The following is a 21,347-nucleotide window of genomic DNA, read 5'->3' on the forward strand; positions in this document are numbered from 1 at the left end:
GAAAAGACCCACCAAGAACCAATTATCATAATACTGTGAGAATCCTGTGCTTTTTATTATAGTTTTTCTCTAATTTGGTCTTGAGGTCTCCCTCAAGAGAGGCCATAAGCCACTCTACCTATTTGCTAGACCAGTTCTGCTGAGGAAAAATTTATCAGACACAGATACAGCAACAAAGTATGAGGTTCAGGTGTGTCAGTCAGATGAGATGAAAATAAAAATACATGAACAGAAGAAATTTCTTACTTACAAGTTCCAGAGAGGTTGGGATACCAAGTGGAGGCTGAGGGACATCTGGAGATGTCAGGAAGCCAACCAGTGGGTAGGGCATGTGAGAGGAAGAGAGGACTTGTGGGGACCATGACTTTATTAGGACCCTTGGGCATTATCCTGGGCTAGTTTAAAGAAAACACGTGTGAAGGCACAAACTTATTTATGTGACTCTGGTGTTAACCATTAGATTTTACATGGTCAACAGCTGTGGGGCGTGTTGCGCTTTGGGTCAGTGGGATGAGAAGTAAGTGGGCTATATTACAAACAATTATACTAGAGAGGAAATTTAAACTAGCCAAAGTGATGGGATACCACTGGGTTTCAGATAACTTAAGTCATTTCTAAAAAACAGATGCTTAGCAGTAACTACATAAATAAATTTATGACAGAGAGTGAAGAGGGGCAGTCCTGCTTAAAATCCTGGAGTCTAAGTTCACAGGTGGACTGGTAAGGGGTAAACATGTGCTCGTATGGCTTTCAGGACTACATGGAGCAGGTGGTACACATGTGCCTCCATTAAGTTCACCTGTGTCCTGAGATAGAGAATAGGCTTGCCCTGCCCTGCTAGGCCATCAACTTCCATCCCACAGAACACTGCCACCCAAACTCATTGGCTCTGCAGAGATGATGGCCTTATCTTGGCCTCAGTTTCCCTATCCATCCAAAGGGAGAAGCATCATTCCTCCCTCCCTTCCTTTCCATCTGTGTCATGAAGACCAAGTTGTTTTCCTTGGGCCGGTGAGATGGGTCAGTAGGAAAGGAAGAGATCACAGGTCTGGTTGCCAGTCAGTACTACAGTCTGGTCCAACTCTGCTGCAAGTGGCATAACCTCTCTGTGCCTTGGTTTCCTGCTCTCCCTAGTTGTGAACAATCACTAGTTGGCTGAGGTAAGAAAAGTGTGGACATATTCTGACTCACTTGTGTTCCTCCTCCATTTGGCACATTTCCACCTTTTGTTCAATACACATTGCACACTCCAAAACAAATGCACACAAAAATAATTGTGATGGAATAAAAGGGAAGCAAAGCTGAAGCTATGGTTTTGATGTGGCTTTCTCAAAAGGGGTATTCTATGCTTTGCTTGAAGATGTTGGGGGACCACCAAAATAGCACAAAGATGCAATTAGAATTTTATTTCAGATCTGTAGGTAAGAATCCAAGATGCACTGAGATAAGCTAGGAATTCTATTAAATTGAAATTTCAAACATGTAATGAATAGTATTTAATTTAAGTATTGCCTGTTGTTTCCTGAAATTCCAATTTAATTTGTCATCTGTGTTTTCTTTTGCTAAGTCTGACAACCCAAACTTGAGATGCATTTATTGAGCTTCAGGGCAGGTTTTTTGGGAAATCTGAAAGTAGAAGGCCTGGTTATTTTCTGAGAAGGGAGGGATGATATGGTAGCATGGTGATGGGGTTGGGGCTTGGGATAAGTAGAGAAAATGTGCAAATCCTGTTGGTCCATGTCTCGATCCCGATGAGGTGATGGTCATCAATTTGTTAGGACACCACTCTCTATAATGAGTGACTAGGTAGCAAGGTTAAGCAGTTGGTGAAAATCCTTGAGAGGGTCATGGGGGATAAACTTTTCCACTGACATCTAACTAGCTGTTGCCTAATGACTTCTTTATACTACTGATTGTGTTGGAAAACGAAAGGTCTGGTTCTTTTCATGGTCCTTCTCAGATTTTTACAAGCTGGTGACCTTCTGAAAAAATTGAGAAAATTGCTGTTGAAATAAGCACAAAAAAGAAAAGAGTAATCACCCATTTTTAGAAGTGTTTACAGCCTGTATGACTCAGTGCTGCTTCTGTTAAGATCACTGAGTATGTGGTCTTTTTTGGTACTGAGATGCAAACATAGGAGACTCATGGTCTATGCTACTTTCAGTGAATGATAAAACACTTATTGAAGTGGCAAGGGTCTAACTGTCACATTCAGAGTTGTATATGGAGTCCTCTTCTCTCTCAGCTTGGCTTTGGTTAATCTCTTTTGATCCTTTTAGAAATAGTTCACTTTTTCCTGTTCACATATTCAAATTCCACCATGGAGTTCTTTGGAATCAAGAGCACTGGCTTAAAAAACAATAAATGTGTTTGATTGACAGGGATTTAGGTCAAACACCGGATGTTTCTTTAAGACTTTCCTAAATTTCTCAACAACAGCATTTATGGTGGAAAAAGTTTTTTTGCCTTATCAGTTAAAAAATTAGCTTCATTTGTAGAGATAATTGTTCTGAGACTAACTGGACCTGTCCCAACAAGAAACAATATTAAGTACTATTCTAAAGAGGAAATGAGGAATCAAATGCTTTGTCATTAGGGTGAGCTAACTAAACATTTCAGTATTTACTAAAGTGTTTTAGCAAGGCAGACTTTGTCTCAATTTGTGTCACAGTCATATCATGAGTCAGAATGATTTCATTGATCTGCTCCACTCTTCTGTCTTTTAATGCTGCCATTGATTAGGCAACTGAGACTGTTGTGTAGGAGGAATATCATGACAGTAAGAATGAATGTTCTTTTAAAGTATAATTTAAAAACGCTGCTTGAAGAATTTCTGTATGTCAAAGAAATTCAAAGACTTTCTTTACTAATGTGAAGGATTCTCAGCTTTGATTTACTCCCCTATGCTCACCTGCATAGATGGAAGGTCATTCTCCAGGCCACAAGTACTTTAGAAATTAATCTGAGCTGGAATAGATGTCCAGCCTTCTTTCATGAGAAGTCATGGGGTTCCTCATAAGAAGGAGAGTGAGTAAATTTGGGTTTCTGGGTAAAGTTCTGGACATTTAGAAAGTGTCCCTTGGGAAAGACATGTCCAAGTATATACCACAAAAATAGCCTGGGGCTTTAGAAAAGGGAAGAACTGGGTTGAATTACTCTTATTCTGTGGTGTTCCTTATTTATCCTTTTTCATTTTGAGTTTCTTCATTTTTAAAATGAGGAGAAAACCACTTAGAATTATTTACTTCATATTTTTGTTGTATAGGATAAAAAGAGGTTTCTAAAATACTTAGGATATTTTATAAACAGAAATTACTTACTAAATATCAGTTCCATTTTCCTGAATGAAGAGTAACTAAATTAAGGGGGTGGGGTAGGAAAAATGAATGTTTGCTGTCAAGATGACTGCTTGAAGGTAGAGATAGTGCTGCTGTTTTTTCTGTAAGTCATGGGAGAAACTTATCCAGGGAGAGGTGGAGTATATCAAAATATAGCCAGAAGATGAAAAGTAATCGACTGGTGATTAGGAACACAAACTTTAGACAGATGAACTATGAGCTATTGGATAAGTTATTTAACATCTCTGGCCCTGTTTCTGTGAATGTAAAATAAAATAATGATATCTACAGAGTGTGAAATAGGCCCCTGCTTTGCTTGGCCAACCCATTTCCTTCATTCTCTGAGACTCAAGTCCCTTTTCTTAAGGAAGGGCTCATATAGTCATGCTTATTTCACATGAGCATGTTCCCTTAATTACCACAAATAAAGGGGCAAAGGGGTCACGTCACCTGACTTAGGAGTTCTGAACCATTGACTGAGATGGCACATTCAGCTTCTCTCTCCTAAAAGAAGACTAAGTGACATGATGAATATAAAGTGCTTCACATGGCACCCAGGGTATAATGAGGGCTTAGTAATTTTTAAGCCCAAAGTAAAGACCATTTCCTGGCATGTGTTCTATCTAAATTTTTTTGTCTACAGTACCTATAATTTGACTGGTTGGTATAAGTCTAATAGGCAGTGCAGGGGAGATTTTTCCCCAGGTTTTGGAGTGACAGCTCAAACCAAGAGAAGGATGACATTTCTATCTTTACATTCCTTTCATGCCAGGGACATTTCTGAGTGAAGCATGTATTAAACAGTTTTCCTAGGAAAAGCCTAACAATTCTCATGCTAGAAATTTTAATGTCATGGTCCCAGTCTAGGTAGATTCAGACCTAGGATTGCTTATTTTTAACAAGTCCAACTGGGAAACAGCGGAGGTGAAATACCATTTTTAAACACACCACTTTCTCATGGGCACCCTGAGTCAACAGCTTTAGTCTCAGGAATGGCTGGACACTTATCCTTAACAGGTTCAGTTTATTAAATGCAGCAAAACTTCTTCAGTAAGAATTATATCTTATTTTTCTCATTAAACTCGAATTGGTAGCATGGTGGGGGAGAGGTGATGGTTTCAGCTCCTGTGATTTTAAGGATCTCTAACAAAGGCAAGGCTTTCCTAATAAAAAATAAACATACAAGAAAACCCTTTCCTATTGTGGTTTTAATCTCAACTATCAATATGTTGAAGGCAGAATTTTCACCATCTATGTACTCTTCATCTTTCACACGTGTTCATTTTCTTTTCTTTTTCAACTTCTTAGGTCAGGGAACTATTATTTCCTTTTTTCTTTTTTCAACACAGATATGAAGGTCATTTTGACTTGTTTTTCTTTTATAGTTTTCATCCTAATTAAATTTGCTCAGCTGAATGTACAGAAAAATTTGTTTCATGGCAGAACCTACCCACCTCCTCAAACAGCCAGTTTCTGGTTTGGGATTAGCCGACAATGTGATTAATGCTCCTCAGAGATCCTGTGAAGTTTTCACATATGCTGAAAAGATTCTGCAAAATTTGGGGCTACCAATAAGAGCTAAGGGCAAAATACCATTCTTCTAGGGCTATGCACAATGCAGAAGTCACTTAGTCACAACCTAGCAACCCCTACAAACACTTTCCCTTAATTTGTGCATGCATGTGCATATGTGCACCTACAGACATAATCTGTAACCAGCAAAGTATAATCCAGGTTTCTATTCAAAAGGAGCAACCAGTTCAAATGCACAGCTGGGTATGCCAGAAAACACATAATTAGACAAATTGGATTTAAGAGTTACGTAAGGTCTCAACTGAGCCAATGAATAAGAAACTGAATGAAACGTTGTGATTGCTGCTCTGGTGCCTGGAAAGAACAGAATATGTGGATATGTGTGTTTTGGGCAAATAAAAGGCAATTACTGGGAGTTATGGAGTGTGGTTGGCATTCCATGAGATTTAGACTATAGAATGTTCCACAGTGGACTGTACTGGGGGATAAAATGTTGTTCAGGGCTAAAAGGGAGAATCTGTTAAAAGAGATGTGCCTAAAAGGAAAAAATTTGGTAAATTCTATTTTGGAGTTGTATTTTGTTTAAAAAAATAAATGGTTGTTGAAAAATTGCATGTTATGTAATTTTAATTACATATTATGTAATTTTTTACAGGCTTATAAAAAGTCTTAGAGAATTTTAAGTACCAAAGACACATTATATATTATTATTTCCTCTCTAAAAGTGGACTTTTCCATCTGAGGCATGTATTCTGGAAAAGATAATAAGCAAAGTCTACAGCTTCAGAATTTTTCACTAAGAATTCTCAAACCAATGACAAAATATTGAAGATAAGTCCCCTCATAGGATTAAGAAGCTAAAACTAAATTACCACTTTTTCCTATTTTGCAAATAATCTTATTTGCAAATTTGTCTCAAGGCAACTGAATGAAAAGTAGATATTCTTCTCTCTTGACAATCTCCCTGAAATAAATGGGACAAAAAAAAAGCAGTTGTCTGACAGAGTTCTATTTTCCTAAAGAAAATATCGTGGATTAATTGACAAAAGTACCTATTAGTCCCCATGACACCAGTGCTTATAGCATTTGGGGCTTGTCTCTCAGTGTGTAATTTAAATATATATCCATAAAATCCTTGCCAATAATAACAACTTCTTGTCTATTGATGCCACCTAACCATTAAAATCTCTATTAACAATCTCATCTTTGATGTGATACAGTTTACAAAAAAATGTTTTGAACACCTCTAACTTGCAAAGCACATCTAAAGACAGTGGCAAATACAAAGATGAACACAGTCTCTTCCTTCAAACTTACAATCTAGTGAGGGAGACAGAAATATAATAGGGAAGTAAACTTGGTATGTTGTTGGTAACTTTGCTATGAACTTAAGTGTTTGTGAATCAGGTTTTTTCTTTAATTTTGATGATAAATAATTTTGAAGAAGTATATTTTGTTTATGTTACCATTTGCTTAAAGGGAAGTTCTTTTATTTCACAGGTACATCTGTGCAAACATTATGGTACTTAACATTACAAGAAAGTATTATATAATAATTTATACTCATGATCAAATAACTGCATCATTATACACACAGTAGTTGATAAACAGTTCTGATTACACATCAAATGGAGACCCTTAATGGTGCATTTAAAACACTTATGTAATCCTATGGGAAAGGACATATAGCCACCAAATAGATTCTCACCTTTGGTAATCCTTAAAATTCTTCTCAGCAGCTGTCTATCCTGATATTCAATTACAAAGGTAGTGTTTGGAGAAGACACCCCTTCCTCATTTCTTTATATGTGGGAAAGGTTTTGGAAGTATATATGCTAGGGATATAGAGACTGGAATAATCTAAGGGGAACAAAACTGAGAAGGAAAACAACAAATGTGATTATAGTGTGACTAACTTCTGCTTCTTAGTCTAAGGGGTGGTGGACAGAGAAAAACTTTGTCTCATGCATTCTAAAAACATTCAAAAATGCCAAAGAGGGGAAATGGATTTAATTTAACTTTCCCTACATTAAAGGAAAGTTCTTTATCCTTGAGCTAGTACCTCAATAAAATCCTGACACAGAAAAGGATGTTCAGTGCATGTTCATTGAATTAAGGTACTTTAATACACTTTGCAGGTCAGTAACCATCAGTCCTTCCTTCCTTCCAATGGCTGCACAGAACACTGTCATTTGGTCAGTTCATTAATAATTTTGTGACATGTCTTAATTTAGGAATCATTAAGACACAAAACAAATAAGGAGACCAAAGGAAACAATCATTTGAAGAACAGCCATTTGTGATAAAAAAAAAAAATCACAGTTCATTATTTACTTCCTACCTTAGTTTCTACCATGGTAAGTAATGTTAGAAATAGGTAAACACTTTCTATTGTGTTAGGACCAAAGAGTTGTTAGTTTTGATCTGATAAAACTTTCCTCCAAACTTCAGTATTTATAGACAGAATTTCTGGTTTGTAAGACCAAACTCAATGTTGATCTTGTCAGAGAAACTAGGAGTAAGAACAAACACACACACACAAGTAGGAAAGTAGAGACTTACTGTATCACGTTGCCTGTTATCTTTCCCTGATATTATCAAGAAGTAGTTCCATGTCAATAGTAACAACAAAACCAGTGGTATCATGTAGAGCTCAAAGTTCCACACAACAAAGAGAAAGAGCTGGAGGAGAGAGAAGAGAGAAAAAGAGATGAGTCAACTCTGAATTTCATTAGATGGACTCTCTTATTCATTCTCCACTTCAAAAACCACTAAAACTAAATGCTTCAGAACAGGAAGATTTATCTTGAAAACAAAGCCTTGAGAACTTGTTAGGCATTTTTCTAAAAGCACAACTGACCCCTTGACGTCCACTGTTATTTTTTTACTTTGTTTAATTTCTGTGAAGGAAAAACTGATATCATTACATTATCAAAGAGGCAATTTTAATTTTTCTCCTCCAGTGAAATTATTGTTAGGTTTGACAAAAAAAAAAAAAAAAAAAAAAGACAGCAAAATGAGCTTCGCTGTATTGTCAGAATAGCCTGATCTATCTGCCTTAATGACAAAGAATGAATCACTATTTAACATCAGGGACTTCTTTTTTTTTTTTAATCTCACTTGGATAACACAATGCAACCAGAATAATAGGCAGATGAAAATACCAAGTCTACACCAGAGAGCCCCAAAGATGTCACATTATGAAAAAGCACTGCTACCAACAAGTGTGGAAAAAGCTTGGCTTAATATTTAGTATAGAAATCAAACAGCTCTTGAACAAAAAAAAAGAGTAATTTTTTTCAAGTTATTTTGCAGAAGAAAATTCTAAAATGCCTATTAATATTATTTTTAAAAGTCATCTATTTCTCTAAATATATAAACTATTTTCTGTTGCAAGATAAATGTTAGATTAAGAACCTACGGTGGCAGATGGAGCCTTTCTAAGAGCATTTACACTGGAAAACAGCACGACATTGGATGTGACGTGTGACTCACACCACACCCCCACCAGACTCCTGGACAGATCATCTAAATTCACTGGATCTGTGGCTCCTGCTGTCAAATTAAGGTTATGTTAAGTTAGGTGGGATTTAAGTGTTGACTCTAGTGCTAACTAGTTGTACAACCTTTCAGTAACCTATATATTCTCTCTTTAATTTCTTTCTCTAAAATGGGGACAATAGAAGTGCCACTTCACAGTTATGAGAATTAAATCATTAAAATGCATTAAGGATCTAATACACTGCTTGGTACCCAATAACTAGGCAAAAACAAAATCAAAACCATTATTGAGTAAATGTTATTGATATTCTGGAAATCTAATTATTCACTAAAGTCCTCAAATTCTAATATTGAAAGCTGGAAAGTCATCTGCTGACTAAAATTTAGTTGAATGGTAGTTTTACTGGGAATTTCAGTTAGCTGGTTGGGGTGACAAGCACCTTGTATTTGATAGGTTAGGACACTGAAGGCATAAGGACAATCATGCAGGCCAACATGGGCCATCTGCAGCCTGATAATACATCTCAGTCAAGCCTACAGCCTGTCCAAATGGCAAACAGAAATAAACTGTGTGGAGTAATAGAGACCTCAGCCTGATGGCTGCAAGATCAAGGCTCTAGACCTTAGAAAGTCACTTTGTCTCTGTGTTTTCATGTCTAGACAGAAGTCTATAAACCTGATCATCTCTAGATTCCATCTCCAATATTTGAAATGACTTTATGACATTACTATACCGTCTGATTTTTTTAATATTAAAATTTGAAAACTGTACATTTTATTGAATTCTTTTATATTCATAACCCAAATGAACACCAAAAAGTATAAATAATGGTTTAGTAATCCAAGGAATGAATTCTGAACAGAATTCATGGTGATTATAGATTTAAGTTCCTGAATAAGAAAATTGCTAAATATTGCAAGGCATAAAGCAGAACCCATATCTTTTCTTTCACCAGAAAAGTAGAAAGATTTCTATAAAAATAAAATATTTTCATTTAATTTTTGAAATTTGTAAAATATATACAAAGATGATATAAAAGATAATTTATGGTTAGGATTACTAAAATCCATGTTTACAAAGATAAGTCTTTATTCAGGAAATGAACTAAGATAAATTTGATAGACATCAATAGATGTAAAGGGGAGAATAATTTTTTACTAGAATCCATATTAATTCTTTACACATTTGCATGTAACACTTAGATAACCATGAGAATGTAAGCTCCTTTAGGGTAGAGACTTCTTTTTTGTTCACTGTTTTGTATCCAGAGCTTAGAATAGTACTTAAGGTAGAATAAATGCTCAATGAGTAAATTTTTACTCAATTAATGAGCAAATGGAGACTGGAGTCCCAAATTATTCAACAGAAGTCTATTTGATTATTAGTAAAATTACCATAGAGTCACTACATAAAACCAATGGACTTCAGAAAAATTCATTTAGAACTACAACCTGGGATACTACTAGAAAATTTCTCCCCTCAATAAACCAGTCTACATTAGTACTTCTTTTAGACAATATTCTCTTTACATCCTGGCTACGCAGGCATGAACTGTTTTGCATATGGTCTGAGCACAGTCTTTCTTTTAGGACCTTATATGTTTGCCTTTTCTGAGGGTACTCACTCTACTCAGCGTATTCTAACCTCAAAGATGCATCTTAAGATTCTTCTACTGCTACATATGACCAACTGTAATTATTTTTAACCTCTTGAGCATATATATTCTCCCTTGTAATGTTTACTCCTAGTGTATTCCAGAATAAACTTCTTGTAATGTCTATGTATTGGTGTTAGTTGTTGGCCTGGTATTACATAGAAAAGACTTTGCACCAGTAACAAAGTATGATTTCTGGGAACTTCCCCATTATAGACATCTACCTTTCATCAGATCCAAATCAATATATCAATAACTTTCTTAAAACATAGTACTCAGAACTGACACAATGCTTCTCATGAATACCTGTAGTGTATATACATCCTATAGACATGGGCATCAGAACAGGGGTTAGAGAAAGACACAGAAAAGAGAAACAAAGGAAGAAATTACGTTAGGTTTATGGATCCTGGCAATGGAAAAACAGTCTCCTTTCCTACTATGTGTTCTTTAAGAATCTACTATTTGAGCAATTGAGAAGGGAACTCCTATTCTTGAAACATTTTTATTTTTTAAAACCCCAAGAAATCTTTGAATGGACTCTAAATACATAAGCATTTACTTTTTTTTCTTTTTTAACACCCAATTGAAGTTTACAAAATGTTAAAGAGGTATATATTGAATATTTACCATGTGCTATGAAACACTGGGTGTTCAAAAAGCTGAAAAAAATTATCTCAGGAGTCAGATTGCTATGAATCACTAAGAAAAAACAATCCTTCACTATAGTGTTCTTGTTAGCTGGTGAGGATCTTCTGATAAAAAGAGCCCTCAGAGAAAGAAAGGAACATTTTAGTTCATTACCTTTACACTGAGGCCTCTTCCCAGGGTCCACTAAATTTGTTCCTATCTTCCTACAGCAAAACTGAGATAATGGGCTGGGTGTGGTGGAGCACACCTGTAATCCCAGTGGCTTGGGAGGCTGAGGCAGGAGGATCCTGAGTTCAAAACCAGCCTCAACAATTTAGTGAGACCCTGCCTCTTTAAAAAAAAAAAAAAAAAAAAATATATATATATATATATATATATATATATATAAAGGGCTGGGCATGTCGCTCAGTGTGTTAAGCACCCCTGGGTTCAATTCCTAGTACAATCAATCAATCAATCTGAGATAATGAAAAGGCTAGGCCTTCAGTTTAATAGGACATCAGGAGAAAGGAGCAGCAGCTGGGAGAAAACCCAAAGAAGGCCAAGACAGCACTGGATCTGTCCTTGGTCCTGACTACCCCTTTCCATAGGTTGGGATATAATAATGGGTTTAAGTAGAACAGAAAAAGAAATTAAGGAACAAATTCTCAACACATTCATGGAATACAAATATAAACCATAAAATGTCTAGTATTTGTCCAGATCCAAACTTCCAAAACCTCTTTTACCTCTGTGGAACAGGGAAAGAGGACCCAAGGATTCTAGAATTTTTCAAAATTACATTAAGTGACAAGGACTATCACAAATTTATATAGTATTTAAATTACTCAACTCCATCACTATGGTATCCTTCCATTATTCCCCCACCACATCACACAGTCTCCTCAACCCTCCCTTTCATTGTCCCTCACCCCACCCCTGCCACCCACGTTTTATAAGGGAACTTGGACTGTCTACATTTCACTTTTAAATAATCCTTGCCTCCATGCCAAACCAAACATGTAGTCATAAATTTGTTATCCCAGATCATTAGAAAATGGAACTATTCTAAGTGTTTGATGGTTTTCTTTTTTTAAAACATTACTAAATGGTTGTTGCTATTTGTATTTATAATTCTATAGTAGAAACTCTTCATGAGACATTAGCGAAATGGTGATAGTACACACAACCTCCATTGTTAGAAAGGAATACTGAGAGGTCTACCCACTATCCTGGCTGTCAGATGTCCTCTTTCAACAAGCTTTGGATTGTCAACCAAGATAATGGAATCCCTGAACAAGGTGCTGTAGTTTGGTCCACTGGAAAGTGCATAGGTGTGCACTGTGGGCCTAGAAGCATTCATGCTCCCTAGTCCCAACCTTGACCTTGAGCAAGTTACTAGATTTCACTTAGCTTAATCATCTGAAGAGGGGAAATGATACGATTTACTTTGCAGTTGTGAGGTGGAATTTGCCTACTTCTTGGCACCTACAAGATGCTCAGCAAATAGGAATAGATTGACTCATATTAGTGTGTAGTTCTTTTTTGGCCTTCTTGCACTTTATCACCTTTCCTATGCTGCCTTAGAACCTATAGTTAATGATTTTTTTTAAGATAAGAGGTATGTTAAAGAAGTTAAGCCAATTAGAAAAGGAAGAGAGGATGAAATGAATGCCATTTTCGGTGTTTATATTTAAGTTTGTGGTGATCATGTACAGTAAAGACCCTATTTTGTTCATGTTGCCCTATATCCAGGTCTTTTGAGACTGATCAAAGATATCAAGAGAGCATAGGCCTAAAAAACACATGACACAGTCACACCATCACCTTAGCTGAAAGTACCCAGAAACACAGCTGCCTACCTGAGGACAAGTTGGCTCAGGGTGCATGAGTAAGCCCACCTGAACGTGATCCAAAGTGCTGGCCCACAGAATCATCATTAAATGAATGGTAGTTTCTTCAAACTACAAATTCTGGAGCAGTTTGCTAAAGAGCAAATGCTAGCTGATATATATTATTCTCTTGGCAAGGAGACACTATGTATAGTATGGTGGAATATGGTTTGCACCAGAAGCCTTAAGAAGTGGTTTCAGCCTGATATTTCATCATCATAGGACCCTGGGAAAGTTGACTGCTATCTTTTATTTTCGTCTATTATCTATAAATTTCGTAACCTTGACCTATTTCATAAGATGACTGCAGGGAGCCGATAAGCGACATGTGGAAATGCTGTATCACAAAGTACTATACAAATGCAATTCAATGCTTTTTATATTTGAAGTTATTTCCAAGAAAATTACACAGACATTATAAACTAATCCTCTAAGTGAATATGATAATTTCTTTGAGAAGATGGGTGAAGTTGTTAAACATAGGGTACAATTAAACTACAAAAAACCAAAAATTCAGATCTTTAAAGTAGCTCACTATTATTAGTAAATGGCATTTGTATACAATGCAGATTTTGTTAACTCTGGAATTAAAACAATTAAGTTTTAAAATGTCAGTCATTTTTTAAAAATCTCATGCCCCTAAATATAAAATAAAATCTTGCTCTAACTGGCAGTTTTATGAATGTCAATTCCTGTCCATAATCCCTTTCATTTTTAAGTTCAAATACCTTTTATTTAATTCACTATTACCTTGCCTATAATATTAGCATCATTATCACAAAATGTAATCCTGAAGTGTTTTTGGTTCATTCTAAATCTTAATCCTAAAAATTCAGAATGAAGATTTTGAACATTTTAAACTTACTGAAAAATAAATAATAAAATTTATCCTCATAAGTACCATAGGATGAACTTAGGGGGAAAGACCTGAGAGGCAGACTGTGAAGACAAAGAATCAGAAGTCTTCATTTTACAAGTGAGGAAACTGAGGCTCAGGAATTTTGAGGCTTGTCTAAGGACACCCTCTATTAGTGGCAGAACTAGGTTACCGATTCCTAATCCAGGGTTCTTTCCCCACAAAGGTCCACTGACTCTAAGGTGAATAATTTTATAATGAATATTGATGCTTTGGTGGAGTAAATATTTAGGAACTGATTCAGTTTGTAGATTTTCCACATTTCTTTTTCTTTGGTCTGGGGAAACTACTTTTGCATCAGTGCTAAGAAAGGGAATGATACTTCTTAGGTGTCTGCAAAGGTTTGGTATGGCAAAGAGGTCAAAACTGATGGTGGGAAAGAGGCTTGTGGAGCCCATTTCATTCTTCCTTTTTCTCACTCTCTCACATGGCTCTGAATAATCAAAAGTTGGCTATTCACAAGGTTTCTATTAGATGGGGTTTTCTTCTGTCCAAAATGTTTAGAAGAGGTTAGCAAGGTGGCTGTAAAGGCAACGAATGGAAACTGAATGAGCCAATTACATTTTACAGACAAAAAAGCCTGACTTTTTCGCATGAAGATTAAACAAACAAAAAATCTGTTCTACTGAGAAGCTAAGTGAAGGTGGGATAAGGCTTTTCATTTGTGTTTTTAAAAAAAGCAAATTATATAAAGTTGAGTAAATGACTCAAAATATTACAATTTTATAACTACACCATTTCTTAGGAGGTGCAGGACATGCATGATTTGTATTTCTTTGAGCTTGGAGGTTTAAGAGTCCCAGACAGGACCCAGCCATTCACACCATCTCATCAATTGATGCTCCCATTGAAGTGCAATGGGAGATGCTTGCATTCAATGATCATTCAGTGCCACACATGACAGTATCCCTGGGGGAGACCACTTCAAAAAATCATTTAAGTTGGAATATTGAATATCCTATTCTTTTGCAAACTACAGTATATTTTTAAAAGAAATCTCATCCAAAATGATTAACACTTCCTACTGTTCAGGAAAAAAGCCTGCCCTTTCAGACTAACAGCTGTGGATCATTAGCTCGCCAGTGATGAGATGTGTTTGATGAGTATTTTTCTTTCTAATTAAGAGATGAGATTCTCTATTTGACTGTCTCTTCAGAAAGAAGTGAAAAAAAATTTCTGCCTACATGGAAAGGCCATCTCTTACAAAACAATTAATTATTTCATGGTCCTTTTAGAAAATCCTTTTCCTCCCTAATTTCAATTCATTTTTTCCTTGAACTTAACACACATTTATACTCAGGCCTTCACAGTATTAACCCATTTTTCACCCAACCTTCACCCCCTAATGCTTTCCTGTTTGTCTCATCACTCAATAATATCTATTTCAAATAAAATAGAAGGAGGAAATGTGCCAAAAGAGCATATATGCTTACAAGAATTAATTCAGAAGGACTTTTTCGGTCTAAAAGAGAACATATGATATGAAAAAATTCCCTGATGTGAGTGAGGCACCATATTAGAAAGATGATAAATACATAGGATATGCTTTCTGAAGCAATGATTTAAGACAAAAACTTCAAGGTGCTTAGCAATATATAAAAACTGGTTGTGGTAATGAATACTTAAAAAGAAAATGTTTCACCTCTTCCAGTAAGGCTGGCCTTAAACAAGAGGCTAGGAAAAGAATGTCAAGTGGACCCCAAATATTTTGTTTTTCTTTTTGGAAAAGATTTCATCAGAATTGTCAAGGACGTAAAACTCCTGGATTAAAAACCTGATGAAGAGTGTAGTAAGAAGCTAATGAAAGCACTGTTTGTGAATTAATCTCATCAGTTGCCTCCTTATGTCCTTTTTAGCACTAAAGAAGAAAAGAGGAAAAGAAGGAAGGAGGGTCAACTTTCAAATATTTAGCAGCAGACTACCACTTCCCTTCCCCAGGGTACTTTTGGAAATATGTAGAGTATTTTTAGTTGTCACAATGACTAGTGTGAGAGAAGGGATATACCGTAGTAGTGGTTGGAGCCAAGGGTATGGATCGCTCTGACAAATGCAGGACATTCTCACCTAATGTGAATTTTCCTGCCCAGAATGTGAATAGGAGTCCTTTTTGAGACTATCAGTTTGCCATGTAGACAATAGAATATTCCAAAATTATGAAGAAACTGTACTACATACACACTGCACACAGAAGGAGGCTGGGTGTATTTCTATGGAGACAGCATGACTTATGACTTAGGGACTGAGAGTAAGTTAGTAGTGGGGAAAATGCTGCACTTACTCATAAGCATTTTGCACTAGATTTTCTCTCTAGCTATTAATGTTTAATATTAAAAGTATGGTTAAAAAGAAGTAGAGTTGTATCTCCTGTGTTCATTTACTCTCCCTTGAATTAAGTCAGGCTCCACCACACTATCAGAATTTTCAAACCTAGTCTTTGGAGAAGGGGGCAGCTTTGCCTTAATTTAAACAGTAGATGGTATCATTTCTTTTAAGGTCTTTATTTACGATTGGTTCTTCAAAGCATTTTGTACCACTGCCACTCATCATGGGAGTGGTGAGCCAAATTAGTTCCTAGGATAAGGACAGATTTTCCAAGGTGGTTTTAAAGTATGAAGTGTAGCTCTTTAGAAGAAGAGGTTTTACTTCCTTTGAACAATTCTCTATCTAACACGAACAGATGCAGGAAACTGGTGATGAACTTAGGCCCACCGATTCTCTCTACCTTGCGATGTTTCCTGTGATCATGCCACAATGACATGGGTGGGGGTGGGGCTTTGTATGCTCAAAAGAACCCCTCACAGAGCAATGTCTCTCTCCTATTAACTAGAATGAGAATGCTTTCTTTTTTGATTTGTCTCAACCAGTTATCAAATTAACAAGATGTTTGCTGTGTTTTGGAACATGAATTTTCTATGTGTTATGGTTTGCATCTGGAATGTTCTCCCAAAACTCATGTGTTGAAGGTTTGGTCCCCAATTCTTCAATGTTCAGAGGTGGGGCTTTTGGGAGGCAATTGATCACAAGGGTTCTATTCTCATCAGTGAATTAATGTCTAATGGATTAATAAGTTGAATGGACTATTGGGAGGTGGGACCTGGTTGGTGGAAGTAGGTCACTGGGTATTCCCTGGAAGGTCATTTCTTGTGTTTGGCCCCTTCCCCCTGCCCTCTCTCTCTCTCTCTCTCTCTCCAGCTGCCATTGAACTAAGTAGCTTTCCTCTGCCATACTTTCAGCCATGATGTTCTCTCTCACCTCAGGCCTAAAGCAATGAAGTCAGATGACCATGGGCTGATGTGACCCCAAATAAATCTTTCTTCCTCTCAGTTGTTTATATCAGACATTTTGGTTAGTGTTGAAAAACTGACTAATGCAATATGTTTATAGCAAAAACTCAGAGTGCATTATCTACAAAATGATTCTGGGTAGTGAATAGGCAAAATATGTTAGGAAGGTTGTGCATCTCTGTTTTGGTGATGGAATGAGGTATATGGTTAGGAGTAGTTAAGAAAAAAAAAGAAAAAAGAAAGAAATTGGTTAAATTGGTTAGCAAACTTTGAATTGAACACATGTACTGTACCTTGGTTCATTTACTTACTGATGGTGTTGAAAAACATTGTTTGTTCAGATTTACTTTAACCACATAAATACATATACATCAGAAGGTTTCTATTCTTTATTTTGTGAAATTGACCAGTGGATTTTTGAAGTTGCTATCTGAAATTAGAGTCAACAATCTTAGAACATCCATGTTTTTTGAAAAGCATAACTTGACTCCATCTATTAAAGAAGCAACTGTGACAACTAGATAGGATTCATTTGAAGATGTGCTACATATGATCCATGGAAATAGCTATTGAGGAATCTCCACAACAAAATGGACTAAAAACCCTCAGAGATGGTGCTATTCACTAATCATAGGATAATGTACACTACTTTTCTTGATGAAGATATTGATAGAATCTGCCAGTCAGAAGATTTAGGAAATTATTTATTTATTTAGATGTTTCTTTCTTCTTTTTTTTTCTTTTCAGCAAGTTGTACTGATATTTTATGTCATTTTTATCAAATTCAGAGATGAAAATCTATGACTTTGCTTTGAGAACACTGACAACTCCAAAATATAAAGTCCAGAGTATGTCCGACCTGAATATTACATCAACCACACATGAATAACTGATAAGAAATCCCTGCAATGTTATGAGCTTAATGTTAATGAAAGTTTGGATGTAGAGTGACAGTGACAAATGTTTATAGATGCATGGAGAATGTTGTTTCTTCGAGATACGTTCCATTAAAAATTAGTTCTTTACCTAGTGGCTTATAATATCAATCATGGTATTGAACACAGTTGATGTTTTAATTTTAATTTTAATTTTTTTCATTTGCAAAAGTTTGGATCACCCATAATTGAGCCACATGAAAAGTTATTCTTTCAGATTCCAGATCAGCACATATGTATTATTTCAAATAACCAAAGATGGACCATGAAGAGGAATTGGTATTATTTGGCCCATATGGAGGTTGCTGGTATGCAGTAACAATCACTCTAAAAACTTAAACAAAGTGAGAACTAACATTAAAACACTTTTTTCCCTAACTTACAAATAAAGCATGGAATGTTCTTTACCTCTGCTAGTGAAATAGTTGAGGGTTTTTCCAGAAAGAATTGGATCCTGGAGAATGGGTGTAAGACCAGCTTCAGTGAGCTTAATAGCCTTAACTCATTCTTAAATGTTTCTTTGATGTAGTTCTTGGGTAATTTTTAGAATAATTGTTAGTTGTCCCTTTATGCCTTCAGTGACAATGAAAAAGGCATTGCCTTTTCCATGATCTTCAAGTCATTAAATAAGGTTCTGATATCCCTTTTTGTCTTTCCAGTTCTTAGATTATTAGTGAACTAAATTATTACATTAAATGTGATCTTTTATTTAAGAATATTTTCATGTAAACTTACCATTTTATATGCTTTCTGGGACTTGAGAAGTTCTATAGAGATTTATGAAAGCTTATTACACACAGTTACCTTTACAAATTTTTAAAGAAATGAATCTTTTACTGAAAAAACGAATCTGAACCTATTTTTGAAATCGGTTCTTGGTCATTTCCACTTCTTATGTATGTAAATGCTGCATCTAGACACACAAATTTTATACCAGTGTTTGCTGATGTACAAAATGTGAAATTTCCCCTAAGCTTGAATTTTGGCTTTAAAGCTATCTCCATCATGAACAGGTACAATATTTAAGGCAACAGCTGGCACTTCAGTTGCTCATGGGGGGAAACTCCCTCTGTTCTATATACTGTGCCAGAAAATAGTATACCCAGCCATCTAACAAGCCAAACACATGTTAGTGAAGTCTGTGATACAAGTTACTTTAAAAATTAGACCTGCAGTCTTTATACTCCCAGTTCTAACTCATTGAACAGGAATGCCTTTAAGAAAGCAGATGATGAATTATGGTGATTCTTTTTGTATAGTAGCTGATGCGCACAGGGTTGCACTATGCCAAATTTGGGAATGTTAGGTATCATTCTGACTCACTTCCACTCAAATTATTTCATTCATACTACCAATTTCTGATCTTTCTTTTTAATCCTCCATACTTATTGCAGTTTGTTACTGCTGATTATTCTTTGCTCAGATTTAACATCTTCATTTCAATCTTATAATCACAAAGCCCAAGTCAGAAAATGTGTTTTAAAATTTTCACCCTCATAAATAGATTTAAGACCTAATAATATCATATATTTCAGCTATCTTACCAGCTTCTGAAACTTCATCTCCCATTCTGTCTTATAATTTTCTAATTTTCTCCTTCACTGGTCTCATTCCCCCAATCCCTCTGTTCTGGAAAAACTTCAAGAGTTATGTTTAGCAGCTCTAGCTATGTCTGAACATTTCTCTTTGCAATTCAAATAATCATCTTAGGCTGATTTTAACAGCCTTCTTTACTCCATTCCATCTTTTACCCTTGCTGCGTAATGTTTACTGATGAATGTCTTTCTCCCATTTCTTAGCAGATCTAAGTGGTCTCGTTAGTGCACGGGAAGCCTAAAGGTTTGAACACTAAGTATACATTTCTCTTGGCTATTTTCCACACCTCTAAATATTCTCTTAAGTGCAACAGGGCTTGTGTTTCAATGGTAACAGAAGTTATCAGAGAACACTAGTTTAGACAGCAAGCAAGCCGAACTCCAACTGTTCAAACAGCCTGACTTTTGCAGTAAAAGGAAAGGCCCACGGCCAAGACCACTGAGATGAGCAGGTATTTTTAGTTCACTTGTAGGCCAGCTCTAATGTAATTCTGAAATGTTTTCTTCAAACCAAACCCAACTTTTTCAGGGCTGTCCAAATCTGTTTTCTTTTATAGCAAGTACAAATTCTTGGAGCAAGGGAAGCATGCGTATCATTTGCAATGCTGCTGCATGTCTATGGTGTTGATGCCCGATGGCTCAAATTAGTCCGCAAAACAGATGAGCGCATTGTAATTAGCTCTTGTCAAACTGTTAGAAATACAAAAACCATTTCCACTGTAATAAAAATTATGAAAAAGAAAAATCTCTCATATCGTTTCCAGCCAAAATAGTTCCTGAAATGTCTTGTAGTTTAGGATTCCAGAGTTCTAAAAGAAGGCCATTTCATTTTCAGAAAAGCTTTCACTTCATTGACATGGGGATGCTGAGATGCATTATCTCTCAGACGTTTTTGTTGTTGTATTTGATTGCCTGTAAAATCTCATTTCTAAAAATGACCTGTCAGGAATGGACATATTTTGTTGAGCCACAAGGTGCTGATGTATGATTCTCAATAAACATTTATGCTTCTTTGAGTATTTTTAAGCAAAAATTTTCTGCACTTTTTCTATCAGTGTGCTACTATGCTCAATTTTCCTGAATAACTAAATATTGCATCCTATTTAAACAAAAGAGGATATTTAAGCTGGCATTAATTGTAGGTTCACATGGGACAACTTTGATTCCAAACTCTCACATGATGACCATCAGTTTCTTGTTGACAATTTACTTGGATATTCATTATCAGGACAGGGACTCAAAAGATGACTTTGTTCAATCTTTTAAATTATTCACAAGGAGAGTTTTATAGCTCTCTGGAACTTAATGACTCTCAAGGAAACATACGGGATATTAATAGGTGTCCATTTTTAAAAGCAAATTTAAGTACTAGCTGAAAGGTGATGCAGTTTGAGATTAGATTATATAAATCAAAAGTTATCCCCTTCTGTATGTCTTTGGAACCTTCCCAAATATACCTTAAGGGTTAACTGTGGGACTGAGCAGGATGGTATAAATAAATATATTTAAAAGTAATAAAATTACTATATGCAAAAGTTAATCCAAAATAGATCATAGAGCTAAAACCATAAAACTTCTAGAAGAAAACATAGAAAAAATATTTGTGGTTTTGGGTATGCAAAGAATTCATAATATGACACTGAACACATTCTGTCTCCTTAATCTCTCAGTCTATTTCTTTCTATCTTTCTCTATATGTACAAGTAAATGTATTAGACTTACTTAAAGTTAAAAACTTTAGTGATATACAAAAGGCCATTAAAAATGGAGAAGATAGGGCTGAGGTTGTGGCTCAGTGGTAGTGAGGCCCTGGGTTTGACCCTCAGCACCACATAAAAATAAAATAAAGGTATTGTGTCCACCTACAACTAAAAAAAAATATTTTTTAAAAAATGGAAAAGATAAGCCTCATTTTTGAAGAAAGTAATTGTAAATAGTATATATATGATAAAGGACTGGTACTCAGAGTACATAAAGAACACTCAAAACAAAAATGTAAAGATGAAAACCAAACTAAAAATAGGCAAAAGATTTAATAGACATTTTACCAAAGAAAACACATGATTGG

The 21,347-nt window shown here is 35.7% G+C and overlaps 1 protein-coding gene across 11 annotated transcripts in view; it reads right to left on the reverse strand.

The window, feature by feature from the left end:
• Nucleotides 1–21,347, reverse strand: part of Mctp1 (multiple C2 and transmembrane domain containing 1) — a 553,559-nt gene that overhangs the window by 79,465 nt on the left and 452,747 nt on the right. For 9 of the 11 annotated variants that reach the window (XM_047555772.1, XM_047555766.1, XM_047555771.1 and 6 more), the window contains one exon: nucleotides 7,434–7,553. The exons of the other annotated variants lie outside the window; for them this stretch is intronic. In XM_047555772.1, coding sequence (XP_047411728.1) covers nucleotides 7,434–7,553 — 120 coding nt within the window. The remainder of the gene's footprint in view (nucleotides 1–7,433; nucleotides 7,554–21,347) is intronic. 11 annotated transcript variants of the gene reach the window in all.

This window comes from Sciurus carolinensis, chromosome 6 (assembly GCF_902686445.1).
Source record: "Sciurus carolinensis chromosome 6, mSciCar1.2, whole genome shotgun sequence".
NCBI classification, from domain to species: Eukaryota; Metazoa; Chordata; class Mammalia; order Rodentia; family Sciuridae; genus Sciurus; species Sciurus carolinensis.